Source organism: Saccoglossus kowalevskii, chromosome 19 (assembly GCF_978046115.1).
Source record: "Saccoglossus kowalevskii chromosome 19, keSacKowa6.1, whole genome shotgun sequence".
In the NCBI taxonomy this organism is placed as follows: Eukaryota; Metazoa; Hemichordata; class Enteropneusta; family Harrimaniidae; genus Saccoglossus; species Saccoglossus kowalevskii.
In genome coordinates, this window is record NC_140659.1 from 25341904 (window position 1) to 25368036 (window position 26133).

General features: G+C 37.8%; 2 protein-coding genes and 1 pseudogene across 2 annotated transcripts in view; all 3 read left to right on the plus strand.

Annotated features, from left to right (window-relative positions):
* Nucleotides 1-7508: 7508 nt before the first annotated feature.
* LOC102808408 (zinc finger protein 862-like) lies at nucleotides 7509-12242 on the plus strand (annotated as a pseudogene).
* Nucleotides 12243-17295: 5053 nt separating this feature from the next.
* On the plus strand, nucleotides 17296-19828 carry LOC146730913 (uncharacterized). Its single transcript, XM_085493766.1, has 3 exons — nucleotides 17296-17433; nucleotides 18896-19229; nucleotides 19500-19828. The coding sequence occupies exons 1-3, from the start codon at nucleotides 17296-17298 to the stop codon at nucleotides 19826-19828; spliced, it is 801 nt and encodes a 266-aa protein (XP_085349892.1).
* Nucleotides 19829-22815: 2987 nt separating this feature from the next.
* LOC100374031 (piwi-like protein 2) overlaps nucleotides 22816-26133 on the plus strand; it is a 31789-nt gene continuing 28471 nt past the window's right edge. Inside the window, exons 1-5 of the mRNA XM_085493767.1 lie at nucleotides 22816-22889; nucleotides 23062-23257; nucleotides 23613-23731; nucleotides 24321-24401; nucleotides 24879-24992. Of these exons, the coding sequence (XP_085349893.1) occupies nucleotides 22816-22889; nucleotides 23062-23257; nucleotides 23613-23731; nucleotides 24321-24401; nucleotides 24879-24992 (584 nt within the window). The remainder of the gene's footprint in view (nucleotides 22890-23061; nucleotides 23258-23612; nucleotides 23732-24320; nucleotides 24402-24878; nucleotides 24993-26133) is intronic.

The window sequence follows — 26133 nt, forward strand, 5'->3', positions numbered from 1 at the left end:
CTGAAAATTTAAATATTTTCTGTGATTGGCTCATCTTGTCGAATAAGTAGTTCAGTTGTGACGTAGGGGTGAATCACCGTGACAGATAGGGACATGTACAGACATGCTTCCCTGTTGAAATTGCCGACGTTATGTTTTATAATTTATTTATTTTACACGTATCTTTATATATATATATACAGTTGTTCTCATGCAGTAGTACGAGTAAAATATTTCTCTTTAGTTGAGTCATGTATAAGGGGTTTCCAGGTCCTCGCGATTTGTAAACCTTACATCCCTAATACAATAATTGATGTATCCATATACCATATTAGGATTTTATCGGTAAGCTGAAAGTTGTCCGAAATCCGAATATATCCGAACATTATTAGCGGTATACGCATGGAAATTTGAAGTTGGAATGTGGTAGTATTTTCTGGCTAATTCGTCACAATTCCTTGATCGGAAACAGCTGGTATATTATATATGATTTGTAAGCAAGGAAAATCATAACCCGGTAAGTTATGAGACTAATTAAAACTAGAATGAAAGGTTTGGTAGCCGGTCAATGGGGAGGCGTGGTGTGACGGTGATCTGTTTATGTGACGAGCGCCCCTCGTCCATCTGCACCAGCCGTCATTTAAATTCCATTTTGCTTTTACTTGAATATTTCACTCGGACGGGCATTCTGAATGCTTTTAGCTGAACCTTATCAATGATTTTAAGTCTGTCGAATTTGTTGACTCCGTTGTGGTCATTAACAAATACCGAGGCTCCGTGAACATCAAAAGTGTATCAAAAATGCAATTCAATATATGAATGATGGCGCCTTGATGACCAGACAAGAACGCCCAACTGGTCTCTTTCCTTATGTGATCGGATGATGCATTTTTGAACATAAACTTTCGCAGAAGTAATTCGGGTGACGTTTTTCAATAATCATCGGCGGATTAATAGTTTATCGAGAGTCTAATTTGAAATTAAACGTCCAATGCATGGGCGGGAAAATTAAGTGTAATTTGAATTTTGACTTACAATATATCATTTACCGGTGTAATCAGAATACACAGGGGCTTGACAATCTATTATTGTGGGTGATTGCTGAAGTAGATACATGGACGCCTGTGAGGCGGAACAACTATGTCCCGATATCCTCGCTCAAAATAATAAAATTCAAAGTTTGGTCATGTAATGCCAACATGTATCATTAAATTTAATCGTCCAAGCTTCGAAACGCCAAGAACCAGCTGATCAGCCTGCAATATACTAAACACAAGGAGGTAACAAAACATGCACATACTTTTTTTAGCTGCCAAAAATCATACCTTGAAATACAAAATAACTTGTCCAACCCAGTTTTGAGTGCTGATAAGAATCTGGGCTATTACAAAATTAGATTACACAGATTACATATAAATCATATATTTTTTCCAATTTCCACTCATTTCTGACAAAATATGACCTATTCTCAGGGCATACATGCGTCCATTTTCACTGCCTGGCAACTATCGCGGTGAAAACAAAGACCGAAAACTATCAGAAAATGGTACTTTGGAATAGTTCAGACTCCTGAATAGTGTAAAAAGATTGCCCTTGCACATGCAACATTTATCAATTTGGTTGTTCAGGATTACTTCAAAGTTGAGTTTATGTTGTTTTCTCGAATTTAGCTATTTTCACCGGCTCTTCGACCGGCGTTCCACAAGTGCATCCGAACATACAATTATGAATAATTATTTCATTATATTTGACTTTAGTTGAAGGTCACCTTGTAGTTGAGCAGAGTGTGATACTTTTCAAAACATGGAATAACACACACAGGAACTTTACATTGTTTACAAACTTATCTGATTTGATGATTATTCTTAGTATCACATTTAGGCTTTTCAGATTTATGTCCTTCAATTTCCATCAGGAAATATCTTTCAGTAAAATTACACGCTAAAGGGTCTAAAGCACAGCGACCAGCAACAGCAATTCTAAAACACTTGCTTAAAAGTTCACCTCATGGTTACATACTATAAATAATACATGCATTTGACATGGAAATTTAACAGACATTGCTAGCGATTCATGAAATTTGGCTGATCAGTGGGGAAATAAATAATAAATACCCACCCATGTGAGTATTGTACTTGACGACCCCTTTTCACACCCAAGCACGAATTCTCCTATTTGTAATGTCACCATAATAATAATGCTAATAATGTGACAACAGTAAATACCAATTGGCAAATTAGCGAACTACTTATCACCCTTTTCCGGTCAGGGGAGTTTCACGCTATCAGGTTAAGTCGTTGAAAAACGGTCATGATTCAATGCACTCCAGTAGCCAGCATCTGTGCATGCTATCCTGCCAGACATTTTTGCAAAAATAGGCCATAGTTAACAGACTGTATCGACCACAGTTTTCACATTTTTTGCAATCTGTTTGCATACACACTTCATTACCACCATGGACAACAATTTCTCGTATAAAAAAAATCACCATTTTATTTCAATACACATTTTTTACTGTCGTTAAGTAACGATGTTTTGCCCTTTGTACAGTCTCAATAAACACGTGTTAAACATTGAAATAAATATTGCTTAATTGAAAACACATTACAAGCAAGTACACGGTCACTACATGAATGCAAGTTCGAAGTAAGAAGAAAAAAAACGCGCGAGTATGGGGATATTTGGGACATGTACGGGGGAAAACGTGTTTGACATACTCGACCCGTTAGCGTACATTTCAAATTGCAACGTATATTCAACGACTTGAAGTACATGTGTAACATATTACAACGTACTTTCCGTGACTTAACTGATGTTATATTCAAGCTCTAACGTATATTAACCGACTTGACCGTATGAGTAAGTCCACACTTACAACGTATATTTAACGACTCAAACTGAGACTGAAACGAACGAGAACGTAACTGCAACGACTTGATCGGGGTTACCTTCACACAGCAACGTATATTCACCGACATGACCACATTAACCAACTAAATATTTCAACGTATATTTAACGACTTGAAATAAAACGAACTAGCGAGAGCGTAACTGCAGGGACTTGGCGTGTATATATACTCACGCAGAAACGTATTTCCACCGACTAGACCCGATGAACTATCCTGACATTAAAACGTATAAATACCGACTGAGCATGAAACTAAATTAACGATAACGTATTTTCACCAACTCAAACTATTGTACAGTTCGTGACGCTGTAATAAGTTCCAAATTTATTTGTTGTACGCCTTTCTTAGTCGTCCACCCCGGCGGGCTGCTCCCATGCGTCTGCCTGATGTCGAGGGCTGCTCTTCCGTACTTCGTGTTTGTGTTCCCATGGTGCGTTTCCCCCTCAGTGCCATGTTGTGATGAAAAGCAGCAAAACATTCGCCCGCGTGAAGGTGAACTTGACAAATTGGGCATCCTTTCGATGTTTCTGATAATCGGCCACTCGCTGTTTTTCTCCCGTCCTTGCTGCACTGCCTACACGTTTTTTGACGCCCGGATAGTCTGCATATTTCGTGCGAATCCATGTTTTCACTACGAATAAATGATGTGTTACTTGGAAGAGAGCCAACTTCTCTTATGGATTTTTGAATTCGACTCGAGTGTCCACCAATCAGTTGTTTACCTGTGCAGATATTGAAGAATTTGTGCGTTACTTTAGTCGTGCGATTCAATGCCTTGAAACATTCATAAGCATTGACCAATGCAACATCTATGAGGTAACAGGCCATGTAAATCCACCAACGATTGTTTTTTCTGCCCGTGTGATAGTATTTTCGCCTTCAGTTAGAACGATCCACACCATCTATGTGATGTCTGTAACATTGTAACGATACAGGCACGTGTCTCTCGTCATCTACTGCTTCTGCCGACGTAGCCAGTGGGGGATAGACTGTATTTAAAATCAATATTTGCGCGCTGTCATCCTGGTATGCAGTAATATTGATAGTGTCGCCCGGTCTAGTTGCTGCTTTCATTTCACCAATTTTCAATTTCAGCTTCTTGCTTTTCCCTTCAGGAATTAATTGCGCGGCATGGTTTTCCGATTTCGTCTGCTAAAACTACCGACCATGTACACTTTCTTGTCTTGTAATTCAAGGGCCGTGTTAACTGACGTAAAAAGCGAATCACAGAAAAGAATATGGTTTTTTTCTGTGAAGGGCTGTAGCAATCGGTGTGTTGTCTTCTTGATTGTCCCAGTTTCTTTCTTTCTACCCTCAATTGTAGTTTTATATTTCACCCCCAAATATGGTTCAAAGTTTGCAATGTAAGACGTTGTCGAATCGCACACCTGCCATATTTTGAAGCCATCACGGTCGGGTTTGTGGGGCAATCTCTGCTTAAACTTGGACCGTCCCTTGAATCTAATCATACCCTCATCAATCGAAATTTCCTGTCCCATCTGGTAGTATCGCCGACAATTTTCGAGTACGGGTTTCAGCCACGGGTTGATTTTATACAACGGGTCGGCCTCTGATCGTTGACGGCGACGTTCAATGTCAGGATCCTGCCGTGGGTCATTTACTGGATCAGCTAAATGAAAATAACGCATTAGCATTTGAAATCTGGCCCGAGTCATTACTGACGCAATTCCCATATTCTGCAGAAAGGGGTCACTCGACCAATAATTGTCGATTGCTGATTTGTGATCAACACCCATACATATCATCACACCAAAGAATGCTTGCATTTCACTGAAATTTGTATTACGCCAGCAGGCATTTAATTTTTTTGCAATGCATTTTTGATGATATTTGCCGTATTTATTAGTCTCGATGGAAGCCAGTTCTATCAGTTCTGGTGGGATATATTTGTAGAAATATTCCACCTCGCGAGCATATGAAGGCAGTTCAAAAGTTGGTCCAGGTTCGGGTTCAAAAACTGGAATAGTAAATATATCGCCGTCTTCCTCCGTGGCCATTCTCCATTCACCAGTGCCGGAGGCAACATAATCGAATGTAGCACCAATTTCTGTGTCGGATTCAATTTCAATGTCGCTATCGAGTACAGGTGGGTAACGTTGCTCTAAAAAATCGTCATTCTCAGCACGATCTTCATCGATTTCTGAATCTGTATCGTCGTCGGTTGCAACTATGAAGTCATCTGGTATTTTGTGTCGTAGCTGACCCGTTTTTTCGTCCAATACAAGTTCATCATCACGCGTGTCCATTGGCGATGCGTGTGCATACACAACACGTTTTTTAATAGTTTGTTTTTCTGGGAAACTCGCAAGTGTTGATTGTTCTGTATCGCATACATTTTCTTGTACCATTTCTGTGGTGACATCGATGTTTTGTTGCGTACTCGCTTAGTCGATATGTTCAGGCCCCTGCTTTTCTGCATTGGCAGTTGTGGCGGATGTCGACGGTTCCGAATCGCAAACATTGTCTTGCAAAAATTGTATCACATCTTCGACGGCACGTTGTATTTCAGCGTGATTAACTCCCGTTTCTTCGGCATCTGCTTCGTCGGCAGCTGGCGATTCAACCACTTTACGGTTTGTCTTCGATTTACGCTTGCCTCCTGGTTTGCCCCCTAGTTTGCCCCCGCAGTCCTTCAAACGGCTTTCTTCTGTAATCACCTGTTCATTGACAGAGGAGACAGTCTCCGACTTGCGTTCGTTCTTTTTATGCCTTTTCTTGAGTGACTATTATCACTGGTGTCTGTGGTACGTTCGGCTGGTTACTCACCAACGTCTATTGTTTCCTTTGCTTTGGATTTTTTTCTTTTTCCACGCTTTGCTGGTGAAAAATCTGTCGTGTCAATGTCAAACTTATCACTCCCCGTGCCACTGCACGATTGACGCGTTTTCTTCAGTTTCCTTCTTGCCTTCATAAAACACTTTCTATCTGTATAGGATGGCATATTAACGTATGTGTCGGAAAGGAGGCACACAGCGAGTCTGGGCTTTATCTCACTTTCTTCGGCCATATTTATACTGAACGACCAGATGTCCACAAGACTGCATCTCCCCACAATTTGAATATTTATTGTTATGTAAATAAATATGTTATTTTTTTGAACACAGATTGGTTACAATTTGCATACACATAAAATTGTATATGCTAGCTCAGACGGTGAAATCACGTGGACTTGAATATTTCCCACCAGCTGTCCCGGTCATTTTACGTTGGTGATTGCTGACATTCCAAGCTCAGCCGTTGGAATCCGTCATGCTATTCATTCTAAGTGCCGGGACTATTTGCCAAGCTGGTCAAATTACGTTACTACCGTTATAATCGTGAATCGTGTCATTCAAATACGGTTGTAATGCAGGCGGTTTTTTTACGTCGTCGCAAACGTCGCTTTGTGACGGTAAAATAGTGAAATGAGCAGACAAGTGTATAGAATTACATTCTTTATTACTCGGTTAATTTATTTGACTTGGCGTAATCGAAAACAAATTCTCTCCCTCCATAATTTCGCAAGTGTAAAATATCAGGTTCCGTACAACGTATTCAGTGTTCTCCCCAGGATGTAAACAGCGTGGCGGTCCCGCCACAGTGCTTCGATTTGCTGCCACGCTGGTCTGACACCGCCACGGTGATTAGCAAGACCGCCACAGTGCTTTTTTCATCCGGTGTGTTGTATTACGAAAATAAAGTATGAAATATGTAGCTATTGTTTCAGTCTCTACATTGTTTTACCCGACCGCCACGACGATCAAACGTTCCCGGTAAATGGGTGTTAATCTCCGCGTGCCTGACAGGAGCTGGAGTGCTTCCGTGTCTGGCAGCGTTGGGATTAAGTGATAGGCGGCGGTAATTACAGAAGTGCCCGAAAAAATTGTTTATGGGATGCTTCTTAAATATATAAAAATGCGATCACAGCTTCAGACTTTCAGTAACTTAGAGATTTCCTCAACGAGTAACATCACCATGTCCAACCGAAGCACTCTTATATCTTCCTGGCTGGTTCAAAAACCTCGTCGAGATCCGCCACGTGACCATGATCGCCACGTGAACGTGAACGCGATCGCTAGTGAAACATTTTCCCAGAAAAGAAAGGCAACAGATAAACCAGAAAAAGAACAGAAAAGAAGAAAAACGGGATTTGATCAGGCATGGAAAAAGGTATATCCATGGTTAAAAGAAACACCAGATTCGAAAGGTAAGCTGTACATGTGGTAATGTTTTCAAAATGTTCGTGTTCTATATATTTTGTTTACAGTGTACGCGATGCAAACGAAAGTAAAAAAATACATCGTGACACTGGTGTGGGTTACGATCATCGCGGCAATGCTAATTTCTGAAAAATCGAAAACAGACCATTGTACTGTTTAAAATGTTACTGTACTCAATAATTTTTTAAATTTTTGCTTTGTTTGCATCGATTATTCAACCCCGGTTTTGACCTTAACAAATCCAAGATGGCGTGGTCGATCGTTGATGTCATCACGATTTTCTCTAACTTTTGATTTACCTATGCCTTTGAATTTATTTTTCTATAGAATATTATATTGCAAAACTCGTAAATTTAGGTTTTTTTCTTTTTTGATCAATTAGTCTTGTTTTTGTTTCAGGAATGTTGTGTACACTATGTGGCAAGTTTAGCATGTCACACCCCAATGGAAACGCAGTTTGGAGTAAAGTTCCGTGTACGGCACTCAGAAAGGATGTCATCCTAAGACATTCCAGGTCGATTATGCATAAAACAGCAGCAGGGTTGGAAAATGACGTAAAAGAAAATATTCCTGTCGATGAAGGTTTTGTAGTGCAAGTAAACTTACAGCGACTTGCACTTGAAGGGGCCATGAAATGCCTTTACTGGCTGGCAAAAAATGAGATCGCACACACCACCAAGTTTACGTCATTATTAGACCTAGTGAAAGGAATGGGATGTAGCTTTCTGGAACATTTAAATCAGGTATATTTAACTGTATTAATTTCACTTGGCTATAACGTTTCTGACATCACACATTTTTTTTCATTTGAAATAGGGCAATATTATATAACCAATGTATACTTGTATTCCAGGGAGAAAATGCTCACTATACTTCTGAGAGATCTATTCAGGAGCTGTTAATATCAATTTCTTCTGTGATCAGTGACAAAATATATACAGATATTCGCTCCAGTCGTGTATTCAGTGTGATGATGGATGAAACAACTGATGTAGCCATTCTAAAGCAGCTAATTACTTATATGAGATATATCACAGTGAATGGAAATGAATGTGAAGTAAGTACCAAAATCTACACTGTTTCTTGGCATTATTATTGAAATATACATTCTACAAAAATTTTATAAATATTTATATGTATATTTTTTAAATTTTTTACCCAATTAGGTAAAGACCTCATTTGTTGGAATTGATGATTTGTTTAATGGTACAGCTGAGACTATCACCAAGAGTACAGAGACAACCTTCAACAATTTTGATATAAATTTTAAGGATTGTTCAGCACTTGGATCAGATGGGGCTGCGGTTATGGTTGGCCAGAGAAAAGGGGTAGGTTTTATTTATTTTTCATTGTGATGTTGAAGCCAGAGAAATCTCATCTAATTGCTCACTGCAGCACTGGTATTTGAATATTAGTCTCCACTGTCTCCTGTATTTTAATATGTTCAAAATTAACTTTTAGTTTATGTACTTTTCACAGGTTGCTACCAAACTGAGAGAGAAGAATGGTACACTTATCAACATTCATTGCATTGCCCATAGGTTGGCTCTTGCTTCCAGTCAAGCTATGAATGATATAAAATACTTGAAGAGGTTCAGTTCTACATTACAGCAGCTAGACTATTTCTACCAAAACAGCTCTCTGAGAATGGCTGGTCTCCAGGAAATTCAGGTGAGAAATTATTTATACATGTATGAATGATCAACCTCTTTAAATACTTCACAGTGTGATTGGTATCCTAATCTGTCCTACTAATTACGGAAAATACTTGGAGAACCAGACATTAGACTAAAAGAGGCTAAAGCAGTTCGTTGGCTGTCACATCAACGTGCAGTTGATGCCATCAGGAAGACATTGCCAGCAATAATTACAAGTTTGGAGAGAGAGGGCAATGAAAGAGATGATGCAACAGCAGCTGGCTTGGCCACATTTGTGAAGAAATACAACTTCATAGCCAGTGTACATATGATGAGTGATATTTTGCCTCATCTGACAAGGTTATCTCTGCTATTTCAGGTATGCCAAATTTAATTATAAAAGATGCATTGACAGAATTTGTATTATTATTACTACTATTATTATTATTATTACTACCGTAAAAACCCTCAAATAAGAGCCACTTTGTAGCACTTTCATTTCTGGGTGGTGCTTATTTGAGGTAACATGTTGACAACTTTGTAGCCAGTGGCTCTTAAACCAGGGTCATCAAACTTTTTCATTGTGAAATAGGGAAGAGGATAGGCAAACACACACACAACCAAAAAGACAAGTAATTATTAATGATGTATCATTGCAATTAATTTATTCTGTAAAAATACTGTTATGGGAATAACAAACGTCAAATAAATACGATGATTCGACGTTTCACCGACAATGTGTAGCAATGCCTGAAGTCACGTCTCACTGACAATGCATAGCGATGCCTGAAGTCGGATTTGGTAGCACTCTCAGTGTCTGACCCAACACTCGAATCACTTGTACTTCCGTTGTACAATTGTTTACCAAGTTTGGTACGGCAAACTTTTTTCTTGAAAACTGGGATTAACTTGCGTGGCTGTGGCTGGCGTGGTGGTTGATTTGGTGACGATATAAAATAGTTTCGGATACTTGCAAAGCAAGCATGGAACGAATGAAAAAAATGTTGCCAAATCACTTGTATTTATGGCAAAAACAATAAAGAAAAACACGTTTTTCTATAGATTTTCACAGCTTGGGTACTTGGGCATTGTTTTAATTGCGCTAGACGTTTGACAGTACAGCTTTGGTTTATATATTTCCTGTTTCATAATTAAGCCAGCTTATAATGATATGTTAATGATATTCACGTACTTCACAGTCCACACAAACAGGGTCAAACTATAGCCCCACCCCTATATAACCAAATACGAAACGATACCGAGAAAGTAACAATTACATGTATTAAAAATAATTTCCTGTGACCAATCGGAGAGACGAAATCATTCACGAAAGCCCAGGCCTGTTGTTACAAGGCATTTTCTGATTGGTACAAGTCCAGATTAATTTCAATTCTCACAAATAGCTAATTTAAATATTTGGGTCAGGCGGGTCAGGTAGACTTCACTTTGCTGTAAGACAAGTTGATCGCGCAAGTTTGTGGAACTAATCCTTTCGACTGAATTATTGATTATTTTCGGCAAGAGAGTTCTCTTCAAACTAATGCCATTTATTTTGTTACTTCCCTGAACATTTTGTCTCGAATCACCCCAAAACGAACGTCTCAAACGAAATGCAAAAAATAACCCAAAATAACGATCAGCGAGAGTGGGCTGCGTAATCATTACATCTCACAGTCGGAGCTACGTCACGATCCCTCAAACGTTGCCAGGACCGGATTAACACCTCTGTTTTCCCCCACGCTAACCAAATTTCTCCCACGCTAAGGAAAAAATCTTTTGTTTTCTACTGACTCCCTGTTCCGGTTCATCTGTGAGAATGTATTTTCAATACCTCCGATTTTCCGATAAAGGCGTTCTAAAATCATGACGTTCTTTACTTGGTTATAACACAGTTGTGGAGGGACTGTTGTTATAAAGACAACATTGGCAGTGTATATCTCAATGTGTCCTTCGGTGTTTCGGCAAAAAACATACTAGTAGTTACTACTAAATAGTTTGTGAATTGGTCGATTGTGTGTCAGAAATATAAAATAGACAAGTTGACAGTCACATTCACGCTCTCAGTGCATTTCTTTCGTCTATCATTCTTCCGTTCTCAATTACACCATAGACCTTAGAAAACAGGACATCGGGCAAGTTATGGGGATAATCTTTATTTGTCTCACACCTTCTGTGGTGCAATAAACAATGCAGGGTGGAAGTGAGGCACGACAAGCTCGGTGTCTGCCTGATTGTAAACAACCGGGCGGCTGGCGCTTATTTCAGGGTTCTTATTGACAAAACCACTCAACTCTTGGTGGCTCTTAATGGAGGGTCAAATGTAACAAATTTTCACTGAGTGGCTCTTAATTGAGGGTGGCGGGTTTTTACGGTACATGTATTACTACTAAGATACTTTTATAATGTTTTTACTTTGCAGAAAAAAGATGTTGACATTACTTTGCTTGACACAATTATCACCAGTACCATTATTGCTGTTAAACAACTGAAGTTAGTACCAGGACAATATATGCAGAATTTGGATTCTTATATTTCTGAAAATCTATCACCATTCAGTATTACAGTCACAGAACAGATGAAAACAGATTTCAGGTCACAGGTAAATATTTTATTAAATTTTAAGCAAATGAGAAACATTATTTTAATTATCATTGTGTTTTTTTATTTTTTTTACTGAATTGTTTTCTTCTTACTTTTAGGTGTATAACAAATATAATGATAATATTTGCCAGAATTTAGAGGCCAGGTTTCCAGATGTACAGTTGATTAGTGCTTTCTCTATATTTGATCCCAGTTTGGCTGAGGATGATGCCTGTCAGGAGAAACTTGATGTAAGTAGATTTGTTGTATAACATAGATTTGTGTAGATTGCTGTATTCAATACAATTTATATTAGATATTATTTTGTGGAGTCATCTAATCTTGTTTTTTCTGTGGCAGATGTTGATTGATCATTATCAAATGAATGGGGAGGCAATAAGAAGTGAATACACATTAATACAGACAGCCATGATGACAAGTTACACTGATTACAAATATAAAGACATGCTGAAAACAATTATTACCAAGTATAAAGATTTAACTCCTGGATTACATTACCTAGCTGCAGTGGCACTCACACTACCAATATCAACAGTTGGTAAGTACATTATATCATCAGAGTTATGTATTTATATCAAGTTTATTTGTTTCAAACTTCATTTCTACATGTCAAATCTGAACTCTTTTCACCTGTAGATTGTGAACGAGGGTTCTCAGCTGTATCAAGAATCAAGACCAATCTGAGAAATATTCATAAGTGTAGAAGGACCACCAATTGAGAAGTTTGACTTCAAGGCTGCTTCAGATGCATGGGCAATGACCAAGACAAGACGACTTCAATTAGATTAAATACAGAAAAAATAGATGATGTTTGAATATTATAGTTTGTGCTTGAAAATGTAATATAGTTGTATATATGTATAATGTTAATAAATATGTGTTTTTGTGGATGTAAACCTGCTTTGGTCTTTGTAATTTATATGTAAATTTCTATTATTATGTAAATGATATGCAAATTATATGCAAATTAGGCCGCCACAGTGGTATTATAAACTCTTGACCGTCTGAGCAACCTAAATAGCAGGCCGTTTTTCAACGACTTAACCAGTTAGCTAGCTGGAGTGGGAGAACACTGGTATTATAAACGCTTGACCGTCTGAGCAACCTAAATAGCGGGCCGTTTTTCAACGACTTAACCAGTTAGCTAGCTGGAGTGGGAAATTCTAGCATACCCATATTGACGGCGGTTTTTCACCGACTTGACCGGAAAAGGGTTAATTACTGTAACAGGTTCGTTTCTGCCATTCTATTTTACAAGCGAAGTCCTACTACAGTTACTACCGTATTACCCCGGGCACGCGCCCCATCCCCCTGTTTTCACAAAATTTACATGTTGGGGACATCCTCGGTTAAACGCCCAAGGTGATTTTTAGCCAAGAACCGGGTCAACAATAAAGTTTTATTTGTCAAAAACAAACGTGTTTGATTTATTTAAATAGTGTGTTTGTTACGGTAGTTCTCTTTTTGGAGTGTGTGGTGGCCCTGAAAAGGGCCGTTTTGTTTGTGTTTTTACGTAAAAACTCATTGGAACTTAACGACGTAAGATGAACCACGCAGCATGTGGCGCACACGTTCTGCTTTCTCTTCATTCACGATGAATCCAATATTGCAATATTACAATAATCCATACCTTGGTGAGTGGTTTGAAGCACTGAGCTTTGGTTTCAAAACGTAGCACTTGGCTGACTGTGAATCCATAACTGGAGCAGTCAGCTGGCATCGGTGTTGCTGGGTGTATATGATAAAGGGAAGTTGTGCAACCAAATTTGCCAAGTTTGCAGTTTTTCGCCGATAAAAAAATAACTAAGGCGAAAACTTGTGGTTTTTTGTCATTTTTGTAATAAAGACATTATTCTCTATCAATAATCCGCCCAAAATAGGAACAATTCTACTAATTCTTGTGTTTTTTCGACGTTTTTCGAAAAACCTGTGATTAGGCTGCGAAAGTAGAACATTCCGGAGGGGTGAAATGGAAGAGCATCGCAAGGCGATGGACGCGGGGCTTTTTGGCAACGACCGCAAACGTATCCGTGTCCAGCCATTGGTTGGCCACGTAGTGGTCAAAATACGCGTTCTATTTTTATGCGTTAAATTTGACTCTTCCGTTTCACCCCCTCCGGAATGTTCTACTTTCGCAGCCTAATCGCAGGTTTTTCAAAAAACGTCGAAAAAAAACACAAGAATTAGTAGAAATGTTCCTGTTTTGGGTGGATTATTGATAGAGTTTTTATAATACTAGTTTAAAAAACGCACTTCAAAGATTGCAGTGTTTGAAGATGTAGATTCTCAGGAGGCAACAGTACTGTTGACTTCTCCTTCCACTGGACACCAACTAACTATTTAAGTTGATTTGCATACAAAGCAGAGCTTGCAACATGATAGCTATTCATAAAGGGTGTTTTTTTTACTTTTCATATAATACTGTAGTCACACAATGAGGCAGTTCATATTTGTCTCAGTAAATCATTCATTTTTGACAGACACCTGTACAAAATACTTGGACTAAAGCCAGCTAAAATTTTCTGTTATCTTGCATGTTTTATGAATCTATTCACATCTAAATGCAGCACTTTTTTTTTTTGCAATGAGACATTTGTTTTTATACTAAAATATCTGAATTACTTTGAATAAAGCTGGAAATTATGTCCCTTAAAATAATTAAACAAATAAGGCACCAATGTTTTTGTAAGATATTTACATCTTTTAAGGACATTCTGTAGACTGATTCTCCACTGTTGGTTCAACCCCAAAACTTGTTTGTATTCAAAATTAATTATGACAATGCATATTTATATTGAATCAAACTATGATAAAAGGAATTATATTATATAACAAAGGGCAAGGTCACCAGAGTTCAACTATGTTTTAAATCTTTTTGGCGGTGGTCCTCAGGTAAGCGCCCACCCCCAAGTTTTCCCGATTTTGTATGTTCAGGCCCCTGGGCGCGGTAATATGGTATTTGTTTTCAGTCAACCTGAAGAAAATAGTTATTTGGAGTTATGTACCTCGAGTATGTTTAGCAATAGCAATCTAAATTCTAGGAAAACCACATACACTGTAACCTCAATATAATGAACACTTTTATAATGAATTTCCTGATATAATGAACACATAGCATGTCTCACGCTCACAACAAACCCAATGTATGAACATTTCACTGTAACAAACTAATTGTATTTCCCCCAAAGAGTTCGTTATAACGAGGCTAGAGTGTACATCAAATCCGTCATTTTTTGTCACTTTCACTTTAGTGAATGTTTAATTAGCTTATCATTTGATCATGATTTTTATGGTGCAATATGAGAAATTATAATAGTGTCTTTTGACTTACATTTGTGATGTATTTCTATGATATTGTTGTGCAAAGTTCATAAAAATAACAGCAGCTAAGACATTCACGAATGATGCAATATAGGTCCTGAAACCTCAGTAATGAAGACATTATGCACCATTGAGCCTTTTGGTAAGAGGGCGCTGCGCCCCTGTTACTCTGTCTGGAAAAACCCCAGTACCATGTTATAATTTCAGTGACAGCTACCACTGACAAATACCCTGCTCCAAGTTGTGTCAAAAGTCTAGTGTCATACCCACAGCCTGCCTCTAGGTGCACCCTGTTTTATTTTCAAACCATGGGGAGACCCCCGTTAATGGTGTCCATTTGTTCAACACCATAGTATCCTCGGGGGCGGAGCTACGTCACGGACGTTCTACGTTGCTAAGACGCGCTCCACTGTACCATGTATTTCTATGGGCTTTGTGCGCGCTGCTGTGGAACGCCTGTGGGGCCGGTGAAAACTTGAGAAAACAACACAAACTCAACTTTGAAGTAATCCTGAACAACCAAATTCATATAATAATAATAACTTTATTACACTACTAAAAAACCTTCAGAGGGTTTTTGTATGGTAAGGAACATAAATACATACAATACATAAGAGATAAAAATAAAATGTTAGTAAAATAAAATAAAAAAATAAATTAATTACTTTCTGTGGTTTTAAAAATTGTGCTCTTTAAGTATTTTGCTAAAGCTATATTATTCTCCATAATCTTTTTAAATATGGAATTCACATCCATTGTGTAAATATTTATTGAACACTCATCAAACAGTTTTTTTCTTTGTTCTATATAGCCAGTACAAAATAGCAGGAAATGTTTTTCATCTCCTAATGCTTTAGTGTTACATTTATTACAGTGTCTATTTTCTAATTCTGTTTTGGGCTTTGTTCTTCTACCTAATTCTATTTCTAAGTTGTGGTCACTCAGACGGAATTTTGAAAGCATTTTCCTGAGGCTGAAATTTGAAATGTTTTGCAAATAATTTTCCATATTATAGCTTACTTTGAATAGTTTGTATGTTCTCAGTTTTGTTCCCCTATTTTCATTGGTTTCACTGAAATTTAGTTTTTCTCTCCATCATTGAATATAAAACTCAGATAGTCTGAGTTTTACTTTTTTTAGTATTTGATTCCAATTTTCCATATTGTGATCATTTTTTATTTTGATTAGATCATGTCCCAGTGTAGCATTAATAGTCCTTACCCAGTTTGAATTAATTTTTATCATTTCATCCAGGGCTAATTTTAAAATGTGATTATCTGGCAGACTATATAGTCTATGGCAGTATTTAATTTGAGCCAAATTAATTTTTAATTTTACTGGTAACCTACCAAGTTCTGCTTTCAAACCACTAATTGGCGTCATTTTACTCACTCCTAGGATAAACCTGTAAAAATGACTGCAAACTTGCTCTAAACTGTTACTGTCAGTTGTGATTTCATTGGCCCAGATTTCTGCACCATACATGAGTATAGGTGAAATTAATTGGTCGAAAATTTTCAAACTAAGTGCTGGTGAAATTATTTTGTGGTTTAAGACTGTTTGTCTGATGCTGAAAAGAGCCTTCATTGATTTATTTTTTAACATAGATAAGTTTGTTTTAAATTTCCCATTTGGAGTAAATATTGCCCCTAAATAGCAAAACTCGCTAACAGCTGTTATGTCTTGGTTGTTGATTTTAAAATTCATGTTTTTAATCAGTCTGTTGCTGCAATTAAATACCATGACTTTAGTTTTCTTTACGTTTACTTCTAAATTCCAATTTATACAATAGTCATTTAATTTGTTCAGACAGCTTTGTAGGCCGTCTTCCGTTTCTGAAATAAGTGCAAGGTCATCTGCATATTGGATGCAATTTATAGGTTTCTCGCCCATTAGAACTGGTTTATTAGAACATATATGTTACACACGTAAGGCTAATCTTGTTACACTGTTCAGGGGACTCTCAACAACCATCGCAAAGTACCGTTTTCTGTGAGTTTTTGGTCTTTGTTTTCACCGCGAAGGTTGCCAGGCGGTAGAAAATGACCGGATGTCCGCCCCCGAGCATTGATTATATGCAAGATTTGTATATAAGTTTAAGAGGTTACAGTACAAAATTATTCATGTTATTTCATCTTAATTTTGAGTTGAATTTTGTTTGAGGTACTAGTATCTGTTAACTGCATCTGTAGGTTCCCTTGCTCATAACCCCCCAACCCAGATGACTAGCTCCTAAGTTCATCTTATTGATTGGTGAGAGCAGACAAATATTTTGTATGTAAATACATATTTGTATAATATTTGAAGTAATTGTTTCCATTACATGTGTGCTTGATGACATTTACTGTCATTTTTTTTAGAACATACAAATTTCTTATTCTTATCTGTTACTATACAATAACTGGTGCAACAATACTCAACAACATGTCTGGGATATACCTAATCTGATATTGAAATTTCACTTGTTTCATGATCCAATTCAATATGACTGAATAGTGTCCTTTATTGTGCTGACAATTCTGTTATATGTTTTGTTTTGTTTCTTGGATGCAATGTGTCAATGCATCTTTATTATTCACTTTGTTGTAGATTACCGTTATAAAAATCCATACTGTACAGTGATAAAAAATGTCTGGTCCATCTGGATATGGAAGAGGAGGTCGGGGTGCAGCACTACGAGAGTTGTTTAATGCTCCTGCAAGAAAGCCAGGACAAGTTGAAGAACCGTCGCAACCACAGCAGCCTCCTCCACAAGCTGCTCAACAGGTATGTGTGATAATTTAAATATTTTCAAGATTAAAAAATGTACATTGTTGAAACATACACATTCATTATTTCTGGGGCTGGTGGTTGGGTTAAATGGCACCATTAATCTGGGGATAGGATTGGTCGTTTAAATGGCACCATTAATCTGGGGATGGGATTGGTCGTTTAAATGGCACCATTAATCTGGGGATGGGATTGGTTGTTTAAATGGCACCGTTAATCTGGGGATAGGGGTTGATTTGGTTAAATGCCACCATTATTCTGGAGATTGGGACAGTAGACCAGTACCCGGACACTGCAACAATAGACAAGTATCCTGACACCATGAGAGTAAACCAGTATCCAGATTTTGCAACATTAGTATCAGACACTTTGGCAATAGACTAGTACCCAGACACTTGACAGTCGAATAGTACCCAGACAGTATGTAAATGCTATGACAATAGAGCAGTACCCAAACAATTGACTACTATCGAAATGCTACAGTAGTACCTAGACGATAGACCAGTGCCCAGACACTGTAGGAGTAGACCAATACTAAAAAAACTGCATTAATAATAGTACCCAAACACCATGACAGTAGACCAAACAATAGACCAATACATGGATTGTGACAATAAACAATTATCCAGACAACAGCACCCAGACAATAGACTAGACCAGTATGCAGTACCGCGGACTGAAAATAGGGCACGGACTTACAATAGGACAAGTAGCCAGACAATTAATAGAACAATACACAGAAATAGACCAGTGCCCAGACACTGCAGTGATATACCAGTACAAAGACAAAATACCAGTGGTTCTAACATTGTGACACTAAACTAGTTTCATGTTCTTAGGTTGTTACTGATTCTGTGCAGTGTTGGTTCAACAATTGACTTCATTTAGCTGTTTGATAAAACTGCTTGCTTCAGATTTTTAGCTCCGCTGTCGACTTTGTCGAGCGGAGCTTATCATATGAGTGATTGTCCGTCGTCGTCGTTCGTGTCAATGTTTTACTTTTTCGACTTCTTCTTGAAAACTACAAGCCTAAATGCTTTGATACTTGGTGTATATGTACCTTGGGTAGACCTCTCTTAGGTTTGTTCATTTCATGTTGATATCTTTAATTCTTTAATTTTGGTGAATATTTTTGTCATTTTTGGTAAAAAGTGATATTTTCGACTTCTTGTTAAAAACTGTAAGTCCGATTGCTTTGATACTATTCATATTGTTCATTTTCTAATGATGTCTTCAGTTCTTTAATTGAAATGTGCATTGCTAACAGCGGAGCTATCTCAGCCGATAGGCTGCTTGTTTAGACTTGCCCTGACAAAAATGTCTTTACATGATTCGTCATGTTTCGTCAGTGTATTTTGAATAAACATCACGTTTCTCACTCATATTTCACAATACGTACATCTTGCACTCATGACTATTTAAAAATGTAATGAGTTTTCAATGCTAATATCTGTCTCAGGAATATGTTGGCAGGGGTTTAAGTGCTGTCGGCAGAGCAAGTGTGGTAAGTACTATTGGTAGGGCCAGTCCATCCGGTGCAATTCCAAAAACAGGTATGTCACCTGTGGGACGAGGGTTAGCCAGTTTGCTCCATCAGATGAAAACTGAAGATCAACAGCAAAAAAGCAATGTTGCAGCTGCTCATACCCCTCCAAGGATATCGCCTGAGATGGTGACTCCAGTTCCTTCACCGAGCCAGGTGTCTTCCTATTCATCATCATTATCCCCTTCACCAAGAGGGCGTGGTGTAGCAGGATTATATCAAACATCTGTTTCCTCTGTTTCCTCAACAGGTAAGTCATCAGTATTTTTACACAAGAATGGGGATCTCTCTAGTATAGTCATGATTTGGAGTGTTGTAGATGGCACTATACATTCAACAAATCCATGTGGGAGAAGTTTGGGGAATATTTTTTATAGACTAAAATAATAACTAGCATTTTGTTTATAAAACAATTTTGTGTTCCAACAGTACCAGCTTTTAATTTCTGGTCAAATATGTTAAATGTATGTTAGTTTGACTATCTTCATTCACTTCCCACTTTTTTTCTTCTTTTGTACAGGCTCTGTTTCTCCTAAAATGCCAGAATCTCCTGTACAGAGAGTAGGACGTGGTGCTCTTGGCCTGGGAAGAGGACTGTTATCACCAACGTTGACATCACAGCCAGTCAGTCAGAGGGTTCCAGCTGTAGCCAAATCTCCAACTATGGGTTTAGGTGGAGATGATGGCATAACGTTACCAAAGACACCACCTCAAAGTTTTTTAGACAAACCATCTCCTGTTGGACCTGCAGGTGACGCAGGTATCTCAGCTACCGAAAAAATGCAGAAACTTGGGATTCAAGAAAAGAGAGAGAGGATTTCTAAGACTGGTTCAGTTGGTCAAAAGTAAGTACAGTATTAAAAACCTGTCTATATTGGCCACCCAGGAGACTGAGATTTTGGCCTTTAGAGACAGGTTCTCTAATTTATTCATGAATATTAATTAGGCATTGAACCACTGTATTAAGACAGATCCCGCAACTGTTTCACACATACTATCACACTACTGTACACAGTATCCAAATACTTTAGTACAATTAAATAATGTTGATTTTTATTCAATTTTAAATTGTATGTATTATGTAAATTAAAATCATTTCACAAAAATCATTAACAATAACAATAATTAGTAGTGTTCAGTAGCAGTTTTGGTCATATTTCCGACTAAAGAAATCACTCCGCTTGCTTTGCTTAACTAGTCTGATTTTTATGTTTCTTTCAATGTTTATTGTGTCTTGCACATTTAGTAACTTCTAATAAATCAGAATGTCCATGGGTTATAGCAAATTCTTTCAACTCTTCAATTTTATCTGCTGCTTTGGTAAAATTTGTGATGGTTGTTTTGGATTTTTTCTCTCCTATATTCTCTTTGTCACTGTCGCTGTCATTCTGTTCTGCCAATAAATCTACAGCAGATCTCTCCCAGTCAGTAACGTTGTCGGTAGTCGACAGGTTGACATCAATGTCTACTGGGTCTTGCAGTCAAAAAGGTCATTAGCGATGGTATTAAAGCGGGGGAGTCGTCACCTGCGTATGTGTCAGAGGGCCATAGCATGTCACTGTTTTTGCGTTTTTAGTGTCAATAAGATGATATTCAGATTTTCTAAAGCACTTGGTGATCTTCTACTGCTTTCCACGATGGTTGCACCCAGTGAATGGCCTTGAGGACATTAGTGCTTCTCACCAGCTTAGGACCACACTTGGACTTGTCTTTATCCATTTCAGCAATGATATGTCTGAGTTGTTTCTTCCTGTATGCCTGGATGATACCTTAGTAAGATACTTGACATATTATTGTGCATATTTTTATAATTATTTCCACAAAATAAATTTACAATACATGTCAAGTAACATGATTCATAATACTACCCTTTGCTATCAAAATAGCAAATCAACCCAGTTAACATTGGTGAAAAGTTTTGTGGTGTCTATTTCTTTCTGCCCGTGAATTGAATGTATATGCTGGACACATTTGGCATGTACCAAGTTTCATATGATTGTATTTTGGCGTATGTTGGCATCGCTCATGAAGTCTGGGTTTCTGGCACGCTTCCATGTAGGTGGAAACCCCACCATCTCTTCGGTGTTGATCGTCGTCACTTTGAATGGAACTTGGTAGTTTCTTCAATGCGTTGAAGGCTGCTCTTGATTTAACTGGGTGGTTTAAACAGTGTTCACACTCGGGCTTGCACATTTTGAAAAAATGACAGTTCCTATTCTTTTGTCAATGTGGTCTACCATTATTTTGATTTTTTCGAGTATTTCGAGATTTTTGTCATTCTTTAACATGGCCATACTCGCATGCTGCACGATATGGTTTATATGCTTGTAATCTTCATATCTGCTCATGTTATCATTAGCATCCGCTGGTAGTAACTCGTTGTCACTGGATGTCTGTCATACGTTATGTTCTTCCAGTAATCCCCAAGCTGCTCCATAGCATCATTAAAAACCTGAAAGTAACAACAATAAATGACACATTAATACATTTCAATAGTAACAGGCAATATATAGATTACATGAAATTATTTGGTATATGAAAAGCATAACACGAACAAAATAATTCAACCTGACAAACCAATTAAATAAATAAATGATTCATAACTATATTAATAAGTACCTGCTGTTCCTTTATCTTTTTTTCCTGAACTGTTAACTGGTTGCGCTGGGCATATGGTGACATGTCTCCATCAGCGTGTCACCAATGAGTTTCTTTGATAGAACTGACCAAAGATGTTCAATCAAGTTGTGGGCAGAATATTCTGGACAGTATGATGTCATTACTAAACCATCCAAATCCAAATCCCGCCACAGATGCATGTAAAAAGTCAGTCAACTGGTCAACCAGTTTCAATCGCTACCTCAGTCGATCACCACCACTGCTATGGTTTTTCCGTCTTGAACTGATCTCTGAATTAGTGGTATCAGATAGTTCATATGTGACTGAGAGTTAACTGGTCTAAATCTATCCACTCTATTAATCACGATAGATGGACCTGTCCTTGCTGTTGTAAAGTGTTCTCTACCATCGTCAACACGTTTTGCAGGGTTGTTATTGATGAGTTTCATATATCCGGATGGTGTTATCAGATACGATGGATTTGGAAAATCATGATCCATATAGTCCGGAACCACTTGCATTGGAAAGTATCAATTGTGCTGGAAGTACTGACTAACTGCCAATACACCAACCAGCCTTAACTGTGTTCATATTGTCGAAGAAAATACATCAACTGTTGCACTATATTCTGCTGAAAATACCAAGCAATATTTGACCTTGCGAAAATAATACCTGGCATTCTTATTTTCTTTTTGCTGGATATTTGACCTGTGTATGTCTGTGCAGAACTTTTTGGTGCTACCATCCACTTCGATATAGTGTTAAGCTGAGACCCCGCTGCTGTAGACTTGGTACATTGTTGTACAGTGTATATATCTCTCACTTGGTGCCTTGAAACGCCACAATTTCCGGTGGTTCCTCTTCTACGTGTGTGAGCAGTAAACCCATTTTCTTCAATAAAAGTACAGGCAACGTCAATGGCATCGGGAAATTGATCACTGACTCATTATCGTTTCCCCCTCTAGGGGCTGTAACAGTCATTGTCGAACTGTCACTGAATAACCAGGATGAGTCCGACGAATACGCATTATTTGGAACTACCATCAAACTGGGTGATATATTGTCATAAAACATAAACATTGCATAAATAGATGAAATAAATGACTCGCACAGTTAAGCTTGGAATAAATTAGAACAGAACTACTGTTAATGGAACATTGAGGCGTTTTCCACGCAGATGGAGGTCAACCAATCAGTGACTGCGTACTAAACTAATCATGGAATATCAGCCAGAAAGGAAGGAGAGAATGTTTTGGATCGATTTCTATACAAACTGGAGCGGAATAATTATGTATAACATCTATAAATTCGTAACCCAGAATTACTCATTAAATTGGGACAAATCACATAGATCAATAAATATATAGAAATTATCAATATCAAAACACACCTATGGCTTATTATGGTTTCAACGATAGTTTTTTCAGATCCTTATTGATACATTTGTGATGTTTTGCTTACAGGGTTCCAATAGCCTGTAACTATATCCATTTCAAGTGTCGTAATGAGGGAGTCTACCAGTATGCAGTGTCTTTTTCACCTCAAGTCGACAGTAAAAGTATGAGATTCAGTTTAGTAAATGCACATAGAGACACAATTGGTTTTGTTAAAGCATTTGATGGTGCTATATTATATTTACCAATTAAACTTGAAGAAGCAGTAAGTATCTTAATTCTTCTAGGTATTCAGGACTGTCAGCTTGTGTGTTACCCAGGGTTCTTTCAATAAGAAATAAGAAAAAAATAGTGTAGTGGGTGTTGCATTAGAAAAAAAAAGTTGTTTTTATTTAATTCTCTGATGTGGACATTTTCACCGCCTGGCAACCATCACCAGTGAAAACAAAGGTTTAAACTGTACGTAAGGCTAGTTGCTGAGACCTGAACAGTGTAACAAGACTATACTGCATGTGCAACTTAGTTGTTCATGATTGGCTCAAAGTTCAGTTTGTACTTCTGTATTGTTTATAAATACCTGTACATTATATGTTTTTATCATTTCTGAATATTCATTACAGACTACAATATTCAAGTCTGAACGACCAACTGATGGTGTGGAAATAATTATCAAAATAGTATTGACTAAAATACTACCACCACAGCAGTGTATACAGCCATATAATGTTATCTTACGAAAGTGAGTACTATTTCATGTGTGGCTGTGTATTTCAAATGTAAAATAATTAATACAATTTTTAATCCTATGAGTATTGTACACTTCGAAACAATGAATTATAGTTTGATATTACAAGCATAGAATTTAATTTCAAATTTGTAGACCCCATAAAATCAAATATAGTGCTACTTTTGATATGCATATTTTCAAAAGCTGAATGCAAGTCCCGGCACATGGCTAATAATCTTTTGAGGTATATTGCAATGAGCTAAAAAAAATTGGTAGAGAGAAAACAGTTGTCATGTTCAGTTCATTTCTGATTCATCAGATTCAAGTGGATTCATGCCTGGTTTGAATACAAAAAGTAATCGAATGCATGTTCAATCACATTCTAGTGTTTTATCAAAGCTGTTTGTTTTTAGAATAACAAGTTATTTTTATATTAGACAATGTTCAAAAAAAAATATAACACAAGTCTCAAAACAGATGCACAAAGATACTAAATGGTTGATGTTTAGTTTTTCTGTCGGATAAGTTTGGTTATGATGTGAAATACTGAGAAGTATCATTCCAGCTAAGCTTTACCTACATGCCTTTTTATTTTATACAGGATAATGAGAATTCTTGATATGAAACAAGTAGCACGGCATTATTTTGATCCACATAAAGCAGTCTCTGTACCACAACACAAGTGAGTGTTTTATTTTAAGAATAAAATAAACATGTTGGATTTTTCTTGTGCACTGATACATGCATGAACAATATAATTATCTTTGTGCTGCACCAGTCGTCCATATATCACATGGTCATTCTCATGATGAATTGGCTACTCGTCCAGTCTATTGGATAAAAAACTGCTGTTGTTGAACTTGAGATTGTCTGAGGTCATTCGATTAATTTCAAAGCCAGAACTTGTGAGATTTTGTGATGATATGATGTCACATGGGGTATCATATGAAGCATTTAGGAAATGGTATCTAAAATGTGAAGGACTTCTTGGCCATCCTTTAAAAACAGTATTATTTTAGTTCATAGTCAAAATTGAATATTTCATAATTTTACTGCTCAGTAATTTTTCACCTAAAATAAGGATTGAAAAGCAAATATATATGGACAGTTGTATAATATGATTCATAATAATTGCTGTTACTAATCTCTGTTGTTTTAGATTAGAGATTTGGCCAGGTTATGTAACTGCCATACATGAATTTGAAGGTGGTTTAATGATGTTAGCAGATGTCTCGCACAAGGTATTGCGTAACCAGAATGTATTGGATTATATGTAAGTTCAATTTTAATGACTAAAAACAAATTCAGAAATTGTATTACTTAAAGTACACCATACCAAAATGTTGGCATCGCCTTCTGAAAGATGCCTTCTGATGGTAAGACACATATTGCAAACCAGCATAATAGTTGGGAATGTTGCTGTGTTGGTGTCTTGGAACAATAAGATGGAGCTAACATTGTATTGTAAGATGGCATGTAGTATAAGCCAATAAACTGTCATATCATTTGCCAACTAGCATAATGATGGAGCTTCATATGGTATAGATAGGCCAATGCACTGTGATGTCGTCTTTTTATGTACTGCCAAAAGTTCAAACTGTCTTACTACAAGTGTAACTTCTGAGATGTCATTTACCAACCAGCACAGTGTTGGCCAGTGCACTGTGATGTCATTTGCCAACCAGCACAGTGATGGCCAGTGCACTCTGATGTCATTTGCCAACCAGCACAGTATTGGCCAGTGCACTGATGTCATTTGCCAACCAGCACAGTGTTGGCCAGTGCACTGTGATGTCATTTGCCAGCAAGCACAGTATTGGCCAGTGCACTGATGTCATTTGCCAACCAGCACAGTGTTGGCCAGTGCACTGTGATGTCATTTGCCAGCAAGCACAGTATTGGCCAGTGCACTGATGTCATTTACCAACCAGCACAGTGTTGGCCAGTGCACTGTGATGTCATTTGCTAACCAGCACAGTGTTGGCCAGTGCACTGTGATGTCATTTGCCAACCAGCACAGTATTGGCCAGTGCACTGTGATGTCATTTGCCAACCAGCACAGTGTTGGCCAGTGCACTGTGATGTCATTTGCCAACCAGCACAGTCTTGGCTTGTGCACTGTGATGTCATTTGCCATCAAGCACAGTATTGGCCAGTGCACTGTGATGTCATTTGCCAACCAGCACAGTGTTGGCCAGTGCACTGTGATGTCATTTGCCAACCAGCACAGTGTTGGCCAGTGCACTGTGATGTCATTTGCCAACCAGCACAGTCTTGGCTTGTGCACTGTGATGTCATTTGCCATCAAGCACAGTATTGGCCAGTGCACTGTGATGTCATTTGCCAACCAGCACAGTGTTGGCCAGTGCACTGTGATGTCATTTGCCAACCAGCACAGTGTTGGCCAGTGCACT